The 22,449-nt window shown below is 33.5% G+C and overlaps 1 protein-coding gene and 1 long non-coding RNA gene across 2 annotated transcripts; both read left to right on the top strand.

Moving 5' to 3' along the window:
- Window positions 1-5,060: 5,060 nt before the first annotated feature.
- Window positions 5,061-5,698, top strand: LOC118029667 (uncharacterized). The gene is made up of 3 exons (XR_012168116.1): window positions 5,061-5,105; window positions 5,270-5,360; window positions 5,473-5,698. It is a non-coding gene; the product is annotated as an uncharacterized lncRNA (long non-coding RNA).
- A 2,099-nt stretch (window positions 5,699-7,797) lies between these two features.
- LOC118029676 (probable envelope ADP,ATP carrier protein, chloroplastic) lies at window positions 7,798-11,804 on the top strand. The gene is made up of 10 exons (XM_035033579.2): window positions 7,798-8,286; window positions 8,539-8,590; window positions 8,746-8,813; window positions 8,894-8,950; window positions 9,064-9,147; window positions 9,395-9,463; window positions 9,542-9,654; window positions 9,765-9,934; window positions 10,901-10,979; window positions 11,370-11,804. The coding sequence occupies exons 1-10, from the start codon at window positions 7,921-7,923 to the stop codon at window positions 11,482-11,484; spliced, it is 1,173 nt and encodes a 390-aa protein (XP_034889470.1). The 5' UTR covers window positions 7,798-7,920; the 3' UTR covers window positions 11,485-11,804.
- Window positions 11,805-22,449: the final 10,645 nt, after the last annotated feature.

Below are 22,449 nucleotides of genomic sequence, written 5' to 3'. Positions count from 1 at the left end.
TTCTTCTTCTTTTTTTTCCTTTTTTTGATAAAGTTGTTTGAAAGTTTATAGCGATATGCTTAAAGATCTTGATTGTGTTCATTAATGCCAAACTGGAAAAGATTATAGCAGAGTATCGAACCTTAAATTAAAACCGTTTGCTCAACAAGAGTTGTGTGGCATATAATAGAAAAAAGAAAAATAAAATTCAATTATTTATTTATCAGCGACACTGCACATAAATTTTCCGATGCTGACTCGCAACTGCTGGTTTCTTCACTGAAACTGATACGAAATATTATTTCACTTCACCTATGAATTAAAAAACTTTTAATTAGGTGCTGTTAGAGGAGTGCGGATTTGAGTGCCCATGATCCCACTGGTGGATAATACGATACACACGCCAACTCCAACTCCACCTTCCCAAAACACCTTTTAATGATATGGTAACCTACAGCAACTCGGAATGAGGGTTAAAAAGGTATTTTAGGATATGTTAGCCCCATAGTAGGCTCCCAAAACATCTTCCCGAACTCTCAAGCATCCCAAAATTATGCTCATTCAAATTTTATTTTATTTGCATTTCTCGACTAAAAATTAAATCTATTTTTCATCCCAGCACACCATTGAGGTGAGAGAGAATGCTAAGTAGATTATTTCCAATGTTTGAACATATATGTTTTGAATTTAAAAGATTTCAATACTCAAGGTTTATCACTTTTAACTCTTTTAATTTTTCTTACTGATGATTTGAAATTTTTAGTTTTGATGGAATTCTTTAATTATTTTTCATCAAGTAAAGTTAAGTGTATTCAAAAAATTATCTATAAAGTAATAAAGTATTTATTTCTAATTCAAGTTAAAATTAGATTCATAAAAATGTGAATTACTTAATTGATTCAATACTTTTTTAGTGATTATTTATGGATATAGCTGAATCTATAGTTTCTTTAAATAAGCCTTATTAAGAAGAAAATAAATAGAGAGAAGATAGTTTCACTTGAACTGACTTTTCATTAAATTTATGAATTTTTTGTTTTAAATTAATTATTTAATGTTTTTAAATCGTAATATTTTAATATCAAAATAAATTTTAAAAAAATAAAATTTATTTTAATATATTTTCAAGTAAAAAATATTTTAAAAAAAACAATATTACAATATTTTTTTAATACAAACTAATTTCTTTTTCATGCAAGTTATGATACATTACATCCTTTAAATCAATTACTATTCTAGAAGTGAAATTTTAAACAAATACCTCTCCACTACAACACTTGATGGTATGTGAATGGATATCAAGCATAATCACTTACATGATGGTAAACTTTTAACAAATTTTGAGCATAAACAAACATGTCACTAGTTTCTAGATCAATTCAATCCACCACCTATCAATACTTTGGATCTGGCAAATTATTTTCTATTTTTCGAAGTTTATGATTTAGTTTTCCTCCAATTTTTTATTTCTATTAACCAAACTCAATAAATTCATCAATAAATTTTAGTAAAGCCGAAGAAAAATCTTATAATTAACTAAGGAGATATGAAATATGAAAACAAAATACGAAATTTCGAGGAAGGCGCAGCAAGCACAATAAATCTCTCTCTCTCGGATATATTAAAAATAAAGCATTAATTCCAGCTCCTATTTATAGCAGTATTTCCAGACCCTTTCAATAACTACTAAGGACATGGGAAGCAGAAGAACCCCCTCCACAGCCTGGCTTTACTTCTTACACTTTAGCAATAGTACCATTGGTTTAATTTGGTTGCGAACCAAACAATGGCCATTCATTGCAGGAACCATCGCTTTGGAGAATGGAAACCTTAAGGGCTCAAGCAAGGAGATAAGACATGGCAGGACTGCACACAACATGTCATCCTCGTTCATGCGTCAAGAATTGCAACTCAGGACCGCACTCTTGTATCAAAAGTTCGATGTGGGAATGCTTAGAAACTTGTTAACTAACCTTCAAAGAGGTTCATTATTTGGGGACTAAACTTACAGTTCTTTTTTCCTGCCATTCCACTAGCCATTGCTGCTGATTGTTATGGCTTTTGGAAGAGTAAGTATTCATTTCCTATATATCAGTTTCTCTTAGGGTTTGCATAGTAGAACAGAAAAGTTCTGGACACTTGTGAGGTGATCTTGATCGCTCGTTTTATGTGATCAAATCGTCTTACATGTTGATGGTGATTATCCAAATCATTTCTCAAAATATAGAAATGATGATAGACTAATAGAATTGATGAGTAATCCGCGCAAATCCGAAAAACTAAAAGGAAAAATGGTTGTTAACTTGTGCTTGAATGCGCCACCCTTTAAAAACCTGCTGAATTCGTGATCATTCGAGTTATTTTGTTAACATTCCATATGATTTATTTATTTTGATAATTTTGAATCTCAAATATTAATTATGCTTGCAAAATATGGCCGTTTATAAGAGCTAAAAAAATGATAGAATTAAGTTAAATTTTAATCTGATAGTGTTTGTGATTTCATGTACGCAGCCCTGGGTTTTTGCTTTGAGCTGCTTGGACTGACCCCATTGCAGAACGTGTCAGCTTTTTGACAGAGTAGGGAACTATATATTATAAACTATTTATTTGATTTCTCAATCTTATAAACAAGCAAGCTGTACGCAGAGATTGGAATAAATCATTAATTTTCTTTCTGGTCGGTTTTTTCAAAAAATTGGCAGGCAAATTGCTTATTACACTGGTCCGACAAGGTACTGAACAACCCCGCTATCTTTTTTTGAGTTACCTATCTTTACTATAATCTCTGATAAATTATTTCATATTTTGGTGCTAATGAAGGGAGTGGAAGGCGGTTTTTTCTTGAGAAACTTAATCCATGGTAGCATAAAATATTCGAGCGATATAGGGGAGAGAAGCCAACATTTCAACATCATTAATTATTTTATTTAGTCAAATCAAACCTTAATTAATTAAAAAAAAATGGGATAGAACTGCTTCCAAGCTTTCTCGTGATAAGAAAAAAAGTTAAAAAATTGAAAGATTGCTTGGTGGTATATGATTCAGACTCCATGTGGAATACAACCTACCAACTTGAAAGATTTCCTAACTCTTCTATTGTCCCTACCATTAAAAAGCTTCTTCCTATGTCATTTTCTTGCAGTGATAATGTCACTGTCTTTCAAAAGAACGATGAATTCTTTGTAAGATTATATTATTTAATATTTGAAAAATTTATTTTAATTAAATAAATTAAATATTATGAGATAAAGATTTTAAAATATAATTTATATTATTTTTTTAATGAAATATTTATGGAGTAAGAAATTTTTTAGTTTTGGGAAATTTCATATAAAAATTCATATCATTTTATATTGATCTTTGTATTTTACTATTAATAAATGATTGAGAATTTAATTTGTATTACATTAATTGAAAATCTTGATTTATATTATTAAAAATATTTTTTTTTAATAGTGAACATGTGTTCATGAAAAATGTTTCTAAAGGCGTGGTGTGGTGAATAAAGGATTTAAAATCTGATAGCAGGGTCTTGAGTTCGAGTCCGAATGAGAACTTGTTGTAAGTAGTTTAGGAGTTTGGACAATCCGGGTTTTATTGTTTACCTTTAAGGCTCACAAAGTATGTTTTCTAGAGAATTGGGTTTTCCTCGAATCAAATTTAATAAAAAAAAAAAACCTTGGTACTTTGGAATTGGGCTTGGGTCATCTCGCGTCATACTTGCATGGAAGTTTCAATAAGATTACTGGGAAGAAAAATGAAGGAAGCGTGAGATTTAATTTCCTTCTAATCTTTGTTTTTTGCAGTGGGAGGGCTCCTAAATGCAACATGTGGTAATGCGCTACAGAACTGATAATAGCTATTTTTGCACTCTGGCAACACAAGATAACAAGTGGTGAAATATTCACATCTTGGGTTCCATACTATCAAACCTCCTCTTGGTTCTTGGCACCTTCTCTCTTCTGTGGTGGCATTGCCAACCTTTTGGAAAGGAACAAAAAATATGACAGGGTAAGGCTAAGCCGTTGTAATTTGAAATGTTCATCAGTTTTGAACTCTTATTCTTCTAGCTTTATCATGGTCAAAGTTAGATGATAACACTTGCATGGTTATAAACCAATGAACAGAGACCAAGCTGAACGTTAACGCGCTGCTTTTGCTCCTGGCATTGCTGTGCCATATGCTGCCACTGCTGTTTCGGATGTCTGGCAGCCTCCGTTACCCTCAACGGAAGTCCCAACACTGCAGTTGTTCGAGAGTAAGCAGCATTATAATGCTGCTTTGCATACGTTACATACATTATCTTTCAGCTAGTGACACAACAGGCAACTATTTGAAAGCGCAAGAGGTGATAATTAATCCTTATTCTAATTATCCTATTTCCTTCTGAATGGTGGTGAGCAAATTTAAAATTCCTTTGAAGTTTCTGTCAAGTTAGGAATTAGCTGAGTTAATTAATTGATTGGCAGCAAACTCTCCCAGGAATCCGTGGAAGATGGCGATGACGTGCTTTCAGAAGAAACACCTGTGATTTGGATTCTGGAGTGGAAATAGTTTGGCTGGTCGGAATGACTGCTGTCATAGGCCTTGTTGTCAGAATATGTTTGTGGGCACGATCGAGGTAACTAAACTATCAAGCATTCTTGTAAGATTACTGTTCTTAATTACTTTAATAGTACTCCGGTATGAGCTGAGAAAATATGCCTCTTGATTCCACAGGATGCTTCAGAATCTTGGGGGCCTTTCTGTCAGCTTCATTAGCATTATCTTGCTGCCAATAGTTGGAAAATGCAGCTGAACATGCTGGAGCAGTCATTTTTGCTTTTAAAAACAAGTTGGATATATCTTTAGGTGTTGCACTAGGATCTGCAACTCAAATTGCTATGTTTGTGGTGAGTGTTTCATAATTAAAAACTCAAACGGTGTCTTTGACCTAACCTTCCTTCTCTCCAAAAGAAAATGATCAGTCTGACTGAACTTATACACCACAACTTTTCTGCAGGTTCCACTTTTGTGTAATTGTTGCTTGGATTTTAGGCATTGAAATGGATCTTAACTTCAATCTTCCTCGAGACTGGGGTGCTCTTACCTTATCAATAATCACCACAGCCTTCACCTTACAGGTAATATATATGTGATTAAGTATTAACCAAAATTACTTTTTTAAGCGTATTAACAGCAGAATCTCCTTTCTCTTGCTCTAATTAATGAAAGAATTAGTATAGTTCATTCTGTGTATGCTAGTCAATTGATGCTCAAGGAAATTGCTTCCCCTTATTTGTTACAGGACGGTACTTCTCACTACCTGAAAGGATTGGCTCTATTGTTGTGCTACGTTGTTATTGGGGCGTGTTTTTTCTTAAACAAGACACCATTGAGTAAGAACTTACAACATTTTTTTGAGGCTTGGTTAAGAATGTTGAATCTATCCCTTTCCATCCACTCTAAATCCATTCCATATCCAAAATTTTGTATTTTCTTTTTGTGCAGACCATGGAAATGTCATCGATTTGGGAGTCAAGTCCGCAGCTGGATCAGTCATTGCAGCTTAAATTTGTATCATATGATCATGAACGCAGGGCTTGTCCTTCAGGATGAAGATTACAGCATCAAAACATCATCATCAACAGATTGAATGGATTCTGTTATTCTTTCATTTTGTTTCAAAGGTAACTGAGGAGTCAACACCATTGTAGCTTTATGAAGAAAGGGCTACAGCATATATATGTAATGTATAGGATTTTCTCAGGGTGTTTTTCGGCAACCGAGTTTTTTGTTTCTTGAGCCAGTATATATAGAAAGCTGCTGGCATATGGCACAGGGGTTATCTTTACTCCTGTATATATCAATCTAATAAATAAATGGAAATCATTTCTTGTTTGTGCTTGCAATTTGATTTCTCTATATTGACGATGATAATTTTAGTGTGTGTGTGTGTAGAGAGAGAGAGAGAGTGAGAGAGAAGCACGTGACTAACTCCCATTCATTCTTTAGTTAATTTGTGTGGTTTTCCAATTTATTAAAATTGCGAATTAATTTATAAAATTATATAATTTTATGAGACAATACATGTTTATAGTGTTAACTTGGTATAAAAAACTTAAAAAATATTGAAATTGTACTGAAATTATTTTGACTTGGTAAAATTAGTTTAATATCGAGCAAAAACGTGATTTTGATCTCAAAAACGTGAATTTTTCATAGTTTGGGTTTATCTCATTAGCCATGTTCAACGCAATTATTTGTCATTTTTATGAATTACAGAGGAGGTGGCAGGCAACGTTGCTAAAAAAACATGTCAATGCTTTTGTATATAAAAGTTTATGTTTGTTTTAAGTTTGTTGATTGTTGGTTAATAAAAATTTATGAAAATCAATAATATATTTATTGTATTTTTGAGTTATTTGTATTATATACAAATTTTTTATTTGTTTTTTAAGATATTTAAATTATGTATGAAAAAAATATTTTTTTATGATTTTTACGATTTGTTTTTACAATTCAAGTTTATATTATATATTTTTTAAAAGTATATTTTTAGCAATCTTGTTCCAAACTATGTATCTTGCTTTGGTGTTGAAAACTTGAACTTTTGGTAATGGCACCAACTAAGTTTGAGGGTGTTTGAAAGTATGCTAATCATTATCTTTTAAAATATTTTTTATTTGAAAATATATTAAAATAATATTTTTGTTTTATTTTTAAAAATTATTTTTGATATTAACACATTAAAATGATTTGAAAATTAATTTAAAACATAAAAATTAAAAAAAATAATTTTAAATAAAAAAGATTTAAAAAATATATTTTTAAAATACAAAAAAAAAAACTCTATTATTTCGTATGGTCTGGTGCTGTAAATAGCTTCTGGACTATAGCCAGGGTTGAAGTTTTCGTAATGGCACCGACAAAACAAACCTTGTTCCACTTTCACCCTGGTCCAGTAAATGGGCCTCATGAATACGCGTTCGGCCTGTTATAGTGGAGCTATGCGTTGGGCAGACCAATTGCTGAGATTTTATATTTTTTTTCTTTTTTTTATATATTCCAAGAAAAAATAAATATACATGACCAATTGATGACAAGTATAATGGTCAAACTTGTATTAAAAAAAAAAAACAGTACAGTGTATTACTTAAGACTCGGGAGCATGAATTATTTAGTTTTATTATTCTAAAAAATATATTAAAAAAGTTATTTAAAAAAAATAGATTTCATACTTATTTTAATTATAAGCATGACAAACTTGTACTCAAAACTAAAAATTTACATGCTTATAAGAGTATATTCAAAATTATTATTAGAGATTCAAATACAATATAAGTCTGCGTATTAAATATATAAATTATTTTTGTTTAGATTAAAATAAATAAAAAAGGAAATTACTTGTTGAAAATATTTAAAAAATAATAATGCTTTTATTATTATCAAATAAATTTTTTATTCTTAAAAAATAAAATGAATTTAATCTATTTTTAGAATTAATTAATTAAATTCAAAATTAAATATTAGAATTGAATTAAATTTATAATAGAGAAAATTATTTCAAATAGCTTGTAAATCATTAATAAAACAAATCCACACTACTCAACTTGTTTAGGGGCCGTTTGGTACTTGCGGTCCAAACGGTTTTTTTATAATTTCATTTTTTTTTATTTTTGCTAAAATTAAGTTCGGTTTGTACTTTCTGGATGGTTTTGATGTGCTGATATCAAAAATAATTTTAAAAATAAAAAAATATTATTGGCATACTTTTCGGCACAAAAAAGCTATTTAAAAAAGCAAAGCTACCACACTCCCAAACACCCTCTTAAAATCCCAAGAAATCCCTCTTTTGACTTTCTAGTTTGCTCTCCTCCCTCTCTGCAACAACCTTTACAGTTTCTACCTTATCCCTTCTCTACCCCTAACAAACTCTCAAAGTCACCAAATCATACCATGAGAGACAAAGAGAGGGCCATTCTCTGCTTCCAGACGTTACCAAACCTGAAAACCACACACTGCTCTCTCACGGAAACCACGCACCACCGCGAACCTCTGTGGAGAAACGCGCAATTCAGTTGCAGAATCCGGAGTGATGGACGCAATGGCAGTTTTGGTAATTTTGCTTCAGTCTCAATGACAGAGAATAAGAAAGATAAAGGAAATGAGTTCGCGCCGAGTAAGGCTCAGCTATTGAAGCATCCGTTAGCAATACTGGCTTTTGTCCCGAGAGATGCTGCGATTTTTGCCGCTGGAGCTGTCGCTGGTGCCGCCGCGAAGACCGTCACCGCTCCGCTTGACCGTATTAAGCTACTCATGCAGGTGTTCTTTTTAAGTTTCTCTGCTTTCGGATTTTATCACGTGTTTTTCGTGGTGATATTTTTATTCTGTAGCAAACGGTATCGTTAGTGTTTGCTGTTTGGTTGCTGAGAAAATGGAATTTGAGTATAGTAAAATGTAGGATCCGGAAAAAATGTAAAATAAAATTTTGCATTATTTTTAAATGTTTTAATAATTGATAATTAGGAAACATTATCAATAAGATTAATCAGTATTAATTTGATGTGTTTGTAGATTCATGGAGTGCGGGCCGGGCAGGAAAGTGCTAAGAAGGCAATTGGTTTTCATTGAGGTGTGTAGCGAATGTAATGTGGGTTATGTTTGAAGTTTTTTTTTATCGAGAAATTTTATGATTATGGAACTGTAGTTCAATTAGCCGAGCATGGATTGAGCCTTGCCTCCCTTGTTTATCTTAATGAGGTTGCTTATTGGTCAATGAACTGCAGGCGATAGTAATGATAGGGAAAGAAGAGGGAATCAAAGGGTATTGGAAGGGAAACCTCCCGCAGGTAGTTGGCGATTTTTCACTTTGATGAATAATTAGGATTTGATTTGTTTTCCGATTTGGGATTTATGGTGAATATTTCAGGTGATTCGGATCATACCTTATAGTGCCGTCCAGCTCTTTGCTTATGAAACTTACAAGGTAATCCTAGTGAAAATGTATATCAGCAAGTTGTGGGAGAGTGTTATAAGTATTTGGAATTATTATTGTTTGAGGCATTTGGTTGATTATTTTTTGTGTGTGTGAATTTGTAGAATTTGTTTAAGGGAAAGGATGGCGAACTCTCAGTTATTGGCAGACTTGCAGCAGGTGCTTGTGCAGGCATGACATCTACTTTTGTGAGTAATTCATCAGTGGAAATGGAAATGGAAATGAAAATTTTCATTACATAGCTACCTATTGGGATTTAATTGGTTATGTCAAGGATAATGTGTTTGCTTAAGGAGGTGTATGAATCTGTTTCCAAAAAATTTTACAGTGTGCGTAGACATCTAATTTTTTGTATTACTTTTTGAAAAAGTAATGTGTATTCAGTACTACATGCATTTGTATCTTAAAATCATCTTACTGTTTACATTTGTCCAGGTAACATATCCTTTGGATGTCCTGAGATTACGCTTAGCAGTTGAACCTGGGTATCGCACTATGTCTGAGGTGTGATATTGATTACTAGAATACTTCTTATGACAAGATAATCATTTATGAACAGAAAAGTGTTGATTATTTGTCCAGATTGCGTTAACAATGTTACGGGAGGAAGGAGTTGCATCATTTTACTATGGTCTCGGGCCTTCTCTTCTTGGCATTGCGCCATATATTGCCGTGAACTTTTGCATTTTTGACTTGTGAGCTCATTAATCCTAAAGCTTCTTTTATCTATCTATTTATTTATTCCTTTATGGAAAAGGATACAAACATAAAACAAGTGTTGGATACTGCCCTCTTTGAACAACAGGGTGAAGAAGTCATTGCCTGAGAAATATCAACAGAAGACTCAATCATCTCTGCTGACAGCTGTGGTGTCTGCCGCTGTTGCAACTCTCACTTGCTATCCTTTGGATACAGTAAGAAGACAAATGCAAATGAAGGGTACACCTTACAAATCAGTTTTGGATGCCATTCCAGGTAAGTTGCACTAACAAATAAAGTACAGATATGCATGGAGATATTTATTGTCCCAGAAATCACCATAAAAGGGTTCTAGTAGCATGGACCAAGACTCAAACATATATGAGAGTGGATATTGTATTGGCTAGCCCAGACATCGCTTAAAACATTTAGCTCTCTCTCTTTGAGTGTAGGCATGGAAAGTGGCAAGGATGGTCCTGCAATTAAGAAAGGCTTAGATTGCAAGTGATACTAACATCAGCTAAAGAAAAGGACCATCAACTACATATCAGACTTTCTTGCTTTTCTCATTTATTAGTGCTAGTGTCATCTGATCATTGAGCCCATCATTCCCTCCACAACATTCCAACTTTTAACCTCTTGACTCTTGAGCCCCAAGGGCAACAGTAGTTCAAGAAGAAAGAGCCTTAAATCTGTTCATGTCCTAATCTTAGCCCAATGCCAGGGCAATGTTATTTTTTGTTGAAAGAGCTTTTTATCTGTATACTCACTCATAACATGCTAGGTGAAACTTGATTACAATGCCTGGTGAGCTGCAATCCTTTCTCTGAAATACCCTTATTTTGGAAATTATAAAGTTATAGCTAGGTGAGCTTCTATCCATACTTCTCCACATATAATTAAAATGAAAACAAGTTTTTGGTTTCTAACTGGATCAAGCTTCTCAAACACCATGCTCTTGAATTTCTTAATATTGCAAGGCAGCTTACCCATTGCTCATATATCAACTCTATATAGAGCTCCTAGGTCTTATGAAATAATATAGCCTCTTCAATTTCATGTGGCTGTAGCCCTTGTTTCAGTTGTGTTTGCATGAATCCTAATGGCTCTTGGGTAAATTTACAAGTCTTGATATAGGCTACATATCTCAATCTAATCAGAATTTTCTCATGTTATTAATTGCATTTTGCAATTTATTTTGGAGACTGATGGTTCAAATATAATGTGCTCTTGTTGATGCAGGGATCGTGCAGCGTGATGGAGTTATTGGCTTGTATAGGGGTTTTGTTCCCAATGCATTAAAAACCCTTCCAAATAGCAGGTTCGCTTTCATTCCCTTTTTTATTTTTTGATATATGCTCTTGGAAAATCCTTCAATATGATGTCTTGCTTCATGTGAAACTGATGAGCTTCTGGTTTTCTTTGATCTGGGAATAATTGAGCATTTGGTAGTTATCTGAAAATGCATTAATCAGATCTGGCATAGAAAATCTGAAAAATCTAAGATTATGGATCCACGTTTAAGAATAACCATGCAAAATTTGGTTTTGCAACTCATAGACACTAACGATGCCCAAATGGTGCTGGAATAGTGAAGACTATTTGGTTCCTGTGCGTAAAAAGATATGGGCATGCAATGAGAAGTTGTTGATTTCATAAGAAATTTTTGCCTTGGCTGACATGAATCTACTTTCCTCCTTTTCTGCTGCAGCATTAGGCTTACCACTTTTGATATCGTGAAGCGTCTAATTGCAGCCAGTGAGAAAGAGTTTCAGAGAATTGTGGAGGAAAACCGCCAGAAACAAAGCCAAGTTGCCAATAATTGAACCATCCTGGTAATGGATTTCTTTGTATTGTTACCGACCATCATTATTCCATTAGTATTTTTGTAACAGGCATTCAATTGCGCCAGAAGTACATGTTTGTGCAGGAATTATGGTTTTGCCGTTATTGTGCCTGCCTGATTGGTTAGGATTCTTTGCTGCCAATAAGCTTGTGCTGGGCCTATTCTTTTCGTAAGATGGTTAGGTGCTGGTCAGGCTGTTCTTTTAAAGATGTTAGGGTGCCACTGGCAATTCGAGCTTGTAACATAGGTCCTGATGATTTGTTATATTGATTGCCTGATTAATGGATAATATTTTGTGCACTTGAGGATCTTAATAGTTTTCAGGTTTCCTAATAGCAGAAACAACATTCTCTGCATACAGAGTTGCACAATTTTCTCAGAGCACCAGAGGGGGCATGGAACTGCAGAAATCTACAAGAGCCTTTGATTTAATCAGCGTGAGTAACGTTAAGAAGTGGTAAAGCAAAATAAAAATAAGTTTAGGGAAGGCAACTTTATGTCTGCAAAATAATTGCAGTACTGAGATCCATATGGCAAGGTTTTCAATGTCATTTCCTACAGCTGAACTTAGTCTGAGAAGGTTCTCATGGCATGCTTGTTTTTATTTTTATTTACACTAAAAACTTAAGGGAAGAGAATTAGAGAAAATTAGACTAGCTAAACTTAAAAGAGGAAGAATTAGAGGTTTACTAGATTTGTGTCTCTCGAAAGCCGGGTCAACATAAAAAAATGTGTAAAATCAATGTTTTTAAAAGAAAAAAAAATATTTTAGACACGGGTCATACATGTTAAATAAGATAGATTAATTCAATAACAAGATTAACAAAAGGCATTGATAGTAAATAAAGTAGGAAAAAAAATTAGCAATAATAAACTATAAAAAATAAGCTAGCAAATATCATACTCGGGAGAAGGAAGAAAAGTTGTCGTCTTGCTATGAACATTGCACCACAATAAAAAAAAGCTGAGACAATTCTAATGTCACTGTAAAAGGTTACACAACGATATTGAAAGAGGTCACATGCATTGTTAGAGCAACAACCTAGAAAGCAAATAAGCAAAATATTATAAAGTTAGCATATCATGCTTATATTTAATCAGTTAATTTAATTTAATTTAATTCAAAAACAAGAATTCTTTTAAAAAGCTAAATTTAACAAAGAACGACAATAAAAAGATTCAAGATAAACCCAAGTTATTTTTAAAATCAGTGAAAAATTTTATAGAAAACAAATAAAAAAATATATCCTGGACTCTAATTAAATTAATATTGAAGAATAAAATCGAAAAAACAAGAGTTTAAAAAAGAAAAGAAAAAAAAAATCAAGCAACACTGAGCGAATCTTCTAATCTTGAAGTTAATTTTCTAAACTTGCAACCAGTGAAATCCTAGACCAGGGTTCAATCAAGAAACTCATTTATTAACCAATTCAATTTTGAATGATGAAATTAGATATCAAAAAAATTTGCTAAAGTAATACAAATAGAAATAAAAAAAATTAAAGATCAAATTTGATATAAAAATAAAATTAAATGTCGAGGGAAAAAATTAAAAAAATAAATTCAATTTAAAAAGGGATTCAAAACAAAATAAATAGCAATAAAAAAAATTAAAGAGTAAATCTGATAGATAAAAAAATTTGAAGTATGATGAAATTAAAAAAAAAAATTCTCGATTCTATGAATCATTACAAATAGAAAGAAAAAATAGTAATAAAAAGAACAAAGATTAAATATGAAGAAAAAAAATTAAAAGGTTGCTTTGAAAATTTATAGTTTAAACGTAAAAATCAATGAGAAAAGAGAGAGAAAAAAAATAAAAGGGTTGTTAATGCCAAAAATAAATGTTTGTATCCCATAAGTGTCGCTTAGGAATAGAGGGGTTGTGAAAGACTATTTGACTGCCACCCCTAGTGACCATCATTTGGTCACGAGATCATCCTGTACATGTCATCTGAATGAAGTGACTCCAATCTATGTGTCAATTATTTTTTTTAATAATATTTATATTTATTTAGTTACAAAAACGTTTCTCATCCAACTTGATAATAACAAAAATAAAAGATGAAAAAAAAAAACCCTTAAAGCCTGTCAAAGTCTTTTTTATTTTAAAGACAATATAGTTATTTTATTATGCTTTAAAAAATAAAAATTCTAAATAACAACTAGATGTCAATTCAATATTTTTTGTTTTAAAAATAAATTAATAATTTCATGTGCAAAAAATATAAAAAAAAATGCTCTTATCCTAATAGCCCCTCGTAGCCAGACCAAATATTTTTGGTGACATGGATAAAATCATAATTTTTTTAGTATAATCATGGTGAAGATGAGTATAAAGCTATGGCATTAAAAACACCGTTTAGTTTTTTCTTTATGTTCCCTATGCATAAACCTCTTTGATCATTGGAAATAATTTCATGGAAAATGAGCTTCATATCGTAAAAACTATTAAGTAGCAGAAAATTAGAGAATTCTCTCTGCATTTTGGGGTTAGGTTGGGGATTTCTTTGGTAACCTGTTGAAGCTCAAATCTGGATCTTTAATGTTCATTTTTCCCCCTTGAAAAGATCCAGACGCTTCCGAAACTATATGCAAAGGAGAAGCATTTTCTTGTCATGATCCAGCAAAAAACAGACTTTGAGGTCTTCGTATCATTCAAGGAGGTACTCAAGAGAAAAATAAGTTGGAATGATTCATGCCCTCAGCTCAGTTAAACTTCTTAATTCCACGCAAGTGGGAGTTACAAGTATGTCGTCAGCTTTCCCGTTCTGGTTACATGAAAACTGGAAAATTTATGACAGGTTCAGTTCTGAAGGTGTCTTTGATCATCTTGCACGATGCCTACTGGAGACGGAAGCTAAGTTTGAGCATTTCATCAAGCAGCTGGATGGGAAACACATCAAATAAATCTGCAGCTCCCTCGGGAAATCTCCGTCGAAGTAATGGGTCCTGTTTGATTCTCAGACACCAGCAATTGGATTGTCATTTCCATGGTTATTATCAAGAGCCCCCTCCAGCTGTGCTTGGCATGTGGTCTATCCAACAGAAAAGACTTGATGCTTCAGAGATGGTCCAGCTGCATGTGTGCTTGAAAAGAAATAGAGATTTGCGAGCAATTTTGCCAGGGGAGAGGGTTCGAAGTTGTTGGCTAGCGGGAAGGTTATAGTTGACTGAAACTTGCTCACCGCCATTGTCAACTACAGGAAAGCTTGCTTGGTACGGATCCTACTAGAAGTGCAAATTCAGCAAATCACAAGGTCAAAAGCCAAGAAGCTAAACGAGGTGTTGAATGAGCTTGTTGAGAGCATTTGGGGCAATACTAACTTAAAGTTTCAACATATACAAGCAGCCTATAATCAATATAATTAATGTGCAAGAATGGCTCACTCAACCCCAACTTGGGTCCAAGGTTGATGGTATAATTAGGCAGTCTTGTTTGAAAACTTTTACATGCGCTATAATGAAAGATAGGTGGCGGCAATTAATTTTAATATTATAATAATATTTTGGTAGAATATAATTGGAGTTTCTATCTTTTACAATGAAACTAGGAGGAAGACATTTAATTCCAACATAATAACATTATAAGAATATTTTAGCAACAATAATTACAAAGATTATCATGTATATGAGAGTTAAAGTTGGTAGATATTTAAGTTGATTTTTTAAAATATATAGTTTTACGCTAACAAGTATAAGTTTTTATCCGACCATTTAATCGGGTTGAAATTAATTTTCATGTTTATTTATGAGAGTTAAAGTTGATAGATATTTAAGTCGGTTTTGAGTTGATTTTTTAAAATGTATAGTTTTACGCTAACAAGTATAAGTTTTTATCCGATTATTACATCGGGTTAAAATTATACTAGAAAATTCTAGAGGTCTATTTTTTATATCATTAAAATTTCATAATAATAACAAATCATGAAAGTTTTGTGATAAGATCCAAAAGTTATTATGCGGTATTTTATATTAGATTCCTAATTAATTTAGAATCTTTTATCTCTATTTTTTATTGAGAACTTTTTTATTATTTTTTAGCATTGTTTAGGACATTTCTTATCTATTATAAAATAGAAGTATTTAGCTTGTGTTTATGTTTTTTTTAATAGATTTTGATTTCATAATAATGTTTGTGTGTTGTAACGAAAACTCATTTTTTTAGTTCTTGAAAGAACTAAAATTGATTTATCAAAGAACAACTATTCTCATGATTTTTTTTATATTTTTTATTCGTGATTTACTAATTGTTTGGAGGGGTTCAAATCTTAATAATGTGTGTCTGGATTCAAAATAATCATTATGTCACGCTTTCCATCTTAATTTTTTTTTTAACTTTATAAAATTATGTTCATACTTGGTTATGAATTTCTAGATCTTTATATCTACAGAATATGCATATCGCTCCTAAGCTTCGATGGGATCTTTTAAGGATTTTCCTTGTTTGAAATTATGTGGAATTTACATCTTATACAAAAGGTTTTCCTAGTAATTATCATTCCCTTCCACTTTCCAGTTATGCCACTTCTACTAGCTGCTCATCAACAGAACATTTAGAAGTCCATGCTTTGTTAAAAGGAAGAGAAATGCGCCTCAGCTTTTGTGATTTGTGTCGCCAGAAATTAAAGTTCAACAAATTAAGCTTAGTTTGTGCCCAATATTAACTGCACTTTCATGGGGTGCGGACCCAAATTGTAGGAAATTAAGCGAAAATAATCGCATGTTCCAGTAGTAGTTGTTGTTCTTGGATCATTCTGGTAAAAGTTGTGGTCTGGATTTCTTCTAGTAGTTGTTCATGGATCATTTATGTGGTCTGGATTTCTTCTAGTAGTTGTTCATGGATCATTCTAGTAAAAGCTGTGGTCTGGATTTCTTCTCCACATCACATTAATCAGCACCTTCGTAATTTCATTGCCAACACACTCGTTTATGTGTCAACCAAATCAGACTTATCTCCTTCTTTGTAGATTAATTCTAGGCACTACTATGCTTCTGCAATGTGGAATATATAATTCACCACCACTAAAGAATTTGTTGCAGCAGATTTATTCAATGCTACAGAAGTAGAGAAAGAAGAAGAGAACGAATTTCTTATTCAGAGAAAAAGAAGGATTATACGTTCCTTTTGAAAGGCTGCAATCTTCATGCAGTAGTTTTCTCTTATATTTTTGTACATCTTCTCAGATTACATGGATACATATATATACACAAACTCTAACTAACTTCTGTTAACTAATACACATAAACTAACTTCTGTTAACTAACTTTAACGAACTTAACAGTATATAACTAACTTTATATGTATAACAGTTATAACCACAATTTACAATGTAAGTAATGATAGAATGATGAGTCTTCTTTAGGCTTCTGTGAGGTGAGTCGTCTGCATGTGTTGCTTGCTCTGCAAGCTGTGGAGGGTGCATGTCGTCTGTATGTGTATTGTGCGCTAGGTTCCAATATCCCCCCTCAAGATGAGAATGGATATTAATCATTCCCATCTTGATAAGTAGAGGATGAAGCATGTGAGAACCAAGAGGTTTAGTGAGAGCATCTGCTAATTGAAATTTGAAAGGAATGTGAATGATGGTAAGGAGTCCCTCTTGCAATTTCTCACAGACAAGATGACAGTCGAGTTGAATATGTTTGGTGCGTTCATGATGAACAGGATTGTAAGCGATTTCTTAGGCTGGTTTACTTTCAGTATAGAGTAATGCAAGCTGAGAGTGAGGTATGTGGAAATCGGCCAATAAATAAGTCAGCCATTGTAATTCACACGATGTAGTGGCCAAGGCTCGATATTCAGCCTCTACTGAGGACCTGCTGACAGTAGGTTGTTTCTTGGATTTCCAGGATATTAGTGAGTCTCCAAGAAAGACTAGATAGCCAGTAACACTTCGACGAGTGTCAATGCAACCTTTATAATCACTGTCAGAGTAAGCTTTTAAATGAAGAGTAGAATCAGCTCTGAGAAGTAATCTTTGACCTGGTGTTGCTTTGATATATCGAAGAACTCTCTCTGTTGTTGCATATGCAGAGTATGAGGATTTGACATAAATTGGCTGAGAGTTTGGATGGCATAGGATAAGTCTGGTCGTATGAGTGTAAGATAGAGAAGTCTGCCAATAAGTCGACGAAAAGATGCAAGATCAGTGAAGAGAGGGCTAGTATCATGTGTATTGAGTTTCAGTGTGGATTCCATTGGAAAGGTGACAGGTTTAGCACCAGAAAAACCACTGTCTGTAAGGATGTCTAAGGCATATTTTCGTTGGCAAAGAACAATGCCTTTAGTGGATCTAACAACTTCAATGCCAAGGAAGTATTTAAGGTTTCCCAAATCTTTGATAGGGAAGGTCGTGCGAAGGTATTGTTTGACTGTGTTGAGTGCTGGAAAAGTGTTGGAGGCGATGATAACATCATCAACATAGATGAGGACTGCAATAAAGTCGGTGGTAGATTGTAGGATGAAGAGGCTAGAATCTGATTTGGCTTGTAGAAAACCGAAGTGTAGTAGAGATGCAGAAAGTTTGGAAAACCATTGTCTTGAAGCCTGTTTAAGACCATAGATGCTCTTTTTGAGTTTGCAGACTCTAGGATTGTTGTGATTGGAGTAACCAGGTGGCAATTACATATAGACTTCCTCATGTAAATCACCATGTAAGAAGGCATTGTCTACATCAAGTTGGTGTAAATGCCAATTTTTTACTGCAACAATGGTGAGAAGAACTTGTACTGTTGTGATCTTTGTTACAGGAGAGAAGGTGTCGAAGAAATCAATTCCCTCTTGTTGTGTGTATCCTTTTGCTACCAAGTGTGCCTTATATCTTTCAACATGTCCATCAGCCTGAAATTTCACTTTGTAGGCCCATTTACATCCAATGACAGATTTATTTGGTGGGAGAATTACTAAGTCCCAAGTTCTGTTTTGCTCAAGAGCTATGATTTCATTTTTCATAGCATGCTGCCAATGAGGGATAGAGCTAGCTTGTTTGTAAGTTTTGGGTTCAAAAATAGATGAAACAAAAGAAGTGAAAGCACATTGTGGTAAAGATAATTGAGATGTAGACAAGAAAGAAAAAATAGAGTAAGGCTTACCAGGAAGGGAGCAATGGGAAGAGGTTGGAGTTGCTGAAGCAATCTGTGTCATATTTCCACAATAATATTGTTTTAAGTAATTAGGTGGATTTTTAGTTCTTTCAGACCTTCAAAGATGGGAAAAAGTATGAGGAGGCAGGGGAGAAGTGTGTGGAACAGAAGGTTGGATAGGAAAAGTTTCAGGAACAACTGAATTATTTTGAGTTGATTGTGGTGGTATACAAGGAAAAGAGTCAAAAAATTAGGGATAGTCAGGAAACACAAAGGGTGTATGGACTTTGTTTGGAATAGAAAGGAATGTGGATTCATGAAAAACAACATTGCGAGACACAAAGGTTTTGTAGGTTGATAAGTCAAGCACTTTGTATCCTTTAATGTGTGGAGGGTATCCAAGAAAAATGCATTCCGTGGCTCTTGGATGAAATTTGCCTCTGTTGTGTGTGATTGTGCTAGCAAAACATAAACATCCGAATACCCTTAAGTAATTGTAATGTGGTGGTTTGTGATAAAGAACCTGATAAGGTGTTTGATTTTTGAGTATGAGGGAAGGGGTGCGATTGATTAGGTGAGTGGCTATGAGAATGCAATTTGTCCAGTAAGTTAAAGGTAGCTGAGATTGAAACATAAGAGATTTGACGACATTTAGCAGGGTGTTTGGTGTTTTCTTTCAACCCGTCCATTCTGTTCAGGGTGTTTCTATACAAGTTAATTGATGAATGATGTCATGCTGTTGGTAAAAAGAAGGCATATTAAACTCTTGTTCATTATCTGATCGGAGAGTTTGAATCTTGGTGTTAAATTGAGTATGAACATAGGCCAGAAAGTTGCTAATAAGATTTCTTGTTTCAGATTTAGTTTGCATTAAAAATAACCAAGTAAATCTACTATAATCATCTACAATGGTAAGGAAAAATTGATAACCAGAATAGGAGGGAATAGAGAATGGTCCCCAAATGTCAATATGGACTAACTAAAAAGCTGCTACAGATTGATTAACAGATAAAGAAAAGGGCAATCGTTTTTGTTTAGCTAGGGGGAAAATTTCACAAATAGAATTGTTGTTGATAGTAACAGAAGGATCAATGTTATTTAAAAGATTGATTTTGGAGGTAGGGATGTGGCCTAAATGTAAATGCCAGAGATTAGTGGCAACAACATAGGATTTGATTGTTGATCTAGGGGGTGAGCCTTTGAGAATGTGATCAGGGGGTTTGTGAAGATTGTATAGACCAAATTCAGCTTCAGCAAGCCCAATCATCTTCTATTTGCTTAGATCCTGCAGGATGCATTTCGTATGAAGAAAAAATAAGCCAACTGTGTTATCAGCAGTTAATCTTGAAACAAAAATCAGATTAATATTAAAGGTAGGAACATAAAGTGCATTGTGTAAAATGATGTCAGGAGAAAATTTAACCGTCCTAGTGAAGATAATTGGAACATGTTGACCATTTGGCAGATGAACTTTCTGCTGAGTTTTAGGTAGAATGATGGATTCGAAAAGAAGAGGGCTACAGATCATGTGATATGTGGCTCCAGTATCAAGAATCCATGAAAATATGTTCTGAGGTGAAGATATTGTATGACATGAAAAGGATATACCTGATGTAGATACTTCTTTAGCAGTGTTATTGATCTTGGAATTGGAGATGCTATTTGCTAGAGTGAGTAGATTCTGCATCTGTTCTTGAGAGAAAACAATGTTAGGAGTGTCAAGATGTGGCTCCAAGACAGCAGTATTATGTGCAGTGGGTATTCTTTGAAAGTTTATGCTGGTCTGTGGCATAGTGGCAAATCTTTTCCCTCTTGGTCCCTTCCATCCAGGAGGGTATCCAATAATTTGAAAACATTTGTCAGTGAGATGTCCAGGATATCCACAGTGGGAGCAGGTGGCCTCAAGTTTGCCTTTTTGTTTGGCAAAACGTGTAGTGTATGTGGAGCCTGATCTGGAATTTTGATTGTGGTATTGTGCAGCAATCATTGCTTGTGAATCAATTGGAATTCCTACTGCATTTGTTAGGGATCTCTGACTTTCCTCTTGGAGAAGCAGGGAAAAAACTTTGCCTATAGATGGCAAAGGAGTTTGGAGCAATAATTGGCTTTTGACTGCTGAGTAAGAATCATGAAGGCCAACCAAAAATTTCATAACAAAATCTGATTGTTGTCGATCTGTTAGATGCTTAAAGATGTTGCATGAGCATGAATCAAGAATTCCACATTTGCAGCTTGGGATTGGGCGATAACTGATATATTCATCCCATAATGCCTTGAATTCACTAAAATACTCAGTGACAGATTTTGAATTCTGTGAAATGGAACTCAAAGATTTTTCTAAACTAAAAACCCTTGGTCCATCACTTCTAAGATATCTTATTCGTAGTTCTTCCAAGATGTCGAATGTTGTTGTGAAGTAAAGAAGGCTGCTGCGAATTTCTTTGGCAATTGAATTCATCAGCCATGACAGAAACCAGATGTGTTTGATCTCAGCCATGCCATATGAAAGTGATTGATTGTTGGTGTTCGGTTGAATTAAAGAACCATCAATCAAAGCAATCTTGTTTTTCACTGTTAAGGCAATTACCATGGATCTACTCCATGCAATATAATTTTCACCAGTGAAAACTTCAGAAACCAGAAGTGCACCAGGATTATCAGAGGGGTGAAGGTAGTAGCAGCTGGAAGAATCATCTGAAAGATTGAGAGTAGTGGTATTGGCTGAGTCTTTTGTGTGCTGTAGAAGCATTTTCTTTAAGATGGTTAGACATGTTGAAGTTTTGAAGAAATCAAGAAGTCGATGGCAGAAAGTTTTCTTTTGGATTTTGAGTAAAAAAAAAATCTTTGTATCTTTCTGATGAAGATAAAAGAAGAGTTTATATTAGAAATCAAGCTCTGATACCATGAAGAATTTGTTATAGCAGATTTCAATGCTGCAGAAGCAGAGAAAGAAGAAGAGAACGAATTTCTTGTTCAGAGAAAAAGAAGGATTATACGTTTCTTTTGAAAGGCTGCAATCTTCATGCAGTAGTTTTCTCTATATTTTTTGTACATCTTTCTCAGATTACATGGATACATATATATACACAAATTCTAACTAACTTCTGTTAACTAATACACATAAACTAACTTCTGTTAACTAACTTTAACGAACTTAACAGTATATAACTAACTTTATATGTATAGCAGTTATAACCACAATTTACAATGTAAGTAATGATTAGAAAATGGACGAGTCTTCTTAGGCTTCTGTGTGAGGTGAGTCGTCTGCATGTGTTGCTTGCTCTGCAAGCTGTGGAGGGTGCATGTCGTCTGTATGTGTATTGTGCGCTAAGTTCCCATAACCACCATGCGGGTGTTTAGCATCTGACCTAGCTATTTTCTGTAAATTTGTTTTAATTAAATAAATATTATAGACGGGTAAGAAAATTAATTTTAAAAAAAAAATTTATAGTTTTTCTACTCCAAGAATGTTTGTTTTTCTAGATTTAATTCCTGGTTTTACGGTTGGCTTATTAAATATTGATAATAGTAATAATTAATTCTTCAAATTTTTTATCTTCTAGAATTAACTATAAAAAATAAAAAGTGAAAAAAAAAAGTTTCTTAACTTAAATTTTTTAGATTTATACAGTTTTTCTCAAGATTCAACTAGAATCCTGTCAAAGAATGTGCATGCCCCCAAGCCAGAACTAAGCATTTGGCAAATTCTCATAGCTTACACGGCGTATAATATGAATAAAAAACATCACATTTTTTTTTTTTCTTCTGAAAAGGCTGTGTTTTCAATAATTTGATCTCTAACAATGACTTCCCTCTTACAGGCTTCTTATATTATAGTAAAAAGTTTTTAAAAAAA

The sequence above is a fragment of the Populus alba genome, chromosome 16, assembly GCF_005239225.2.
Source record: "Populus alba chromosome 16, ASM523922v2, whole genome shotgun sequence".
Taxonomy (NCBI): domain Eukaryota; kingdom Viridiplantae; phylum Streptophyta; class Magnoliopsida; order Malpighiales; family Salicaceae; genus Populus; species Populus alba.
This window is presented reverse-complemented; position numbering and strand designations above follow the sequence as displayed.

Coding starts and splice junctions, on each gene's coding strand:
- LOC118029676 (XM_035033579.2), top strand. CDS start 7,921: ATGAGAGACAAAGAGAGGGCCATTCTCTGCTTCCAGACGTTACCAAAC. Junction 8,287..8,538: donor GTATTAAGCTACTCATGCAG/GTGTTCTTTTTA, acceptor ATGTGTTTGTAG/ATTCATGGAGTGCGGGCCGG. Junction 9,655..9,764: donor AACTTTTGCATTTTTGACTT/GTGAGCTCATTA, acceptor TTTGAACAACAG/GGTGAAGAAGTCATTGCCTG.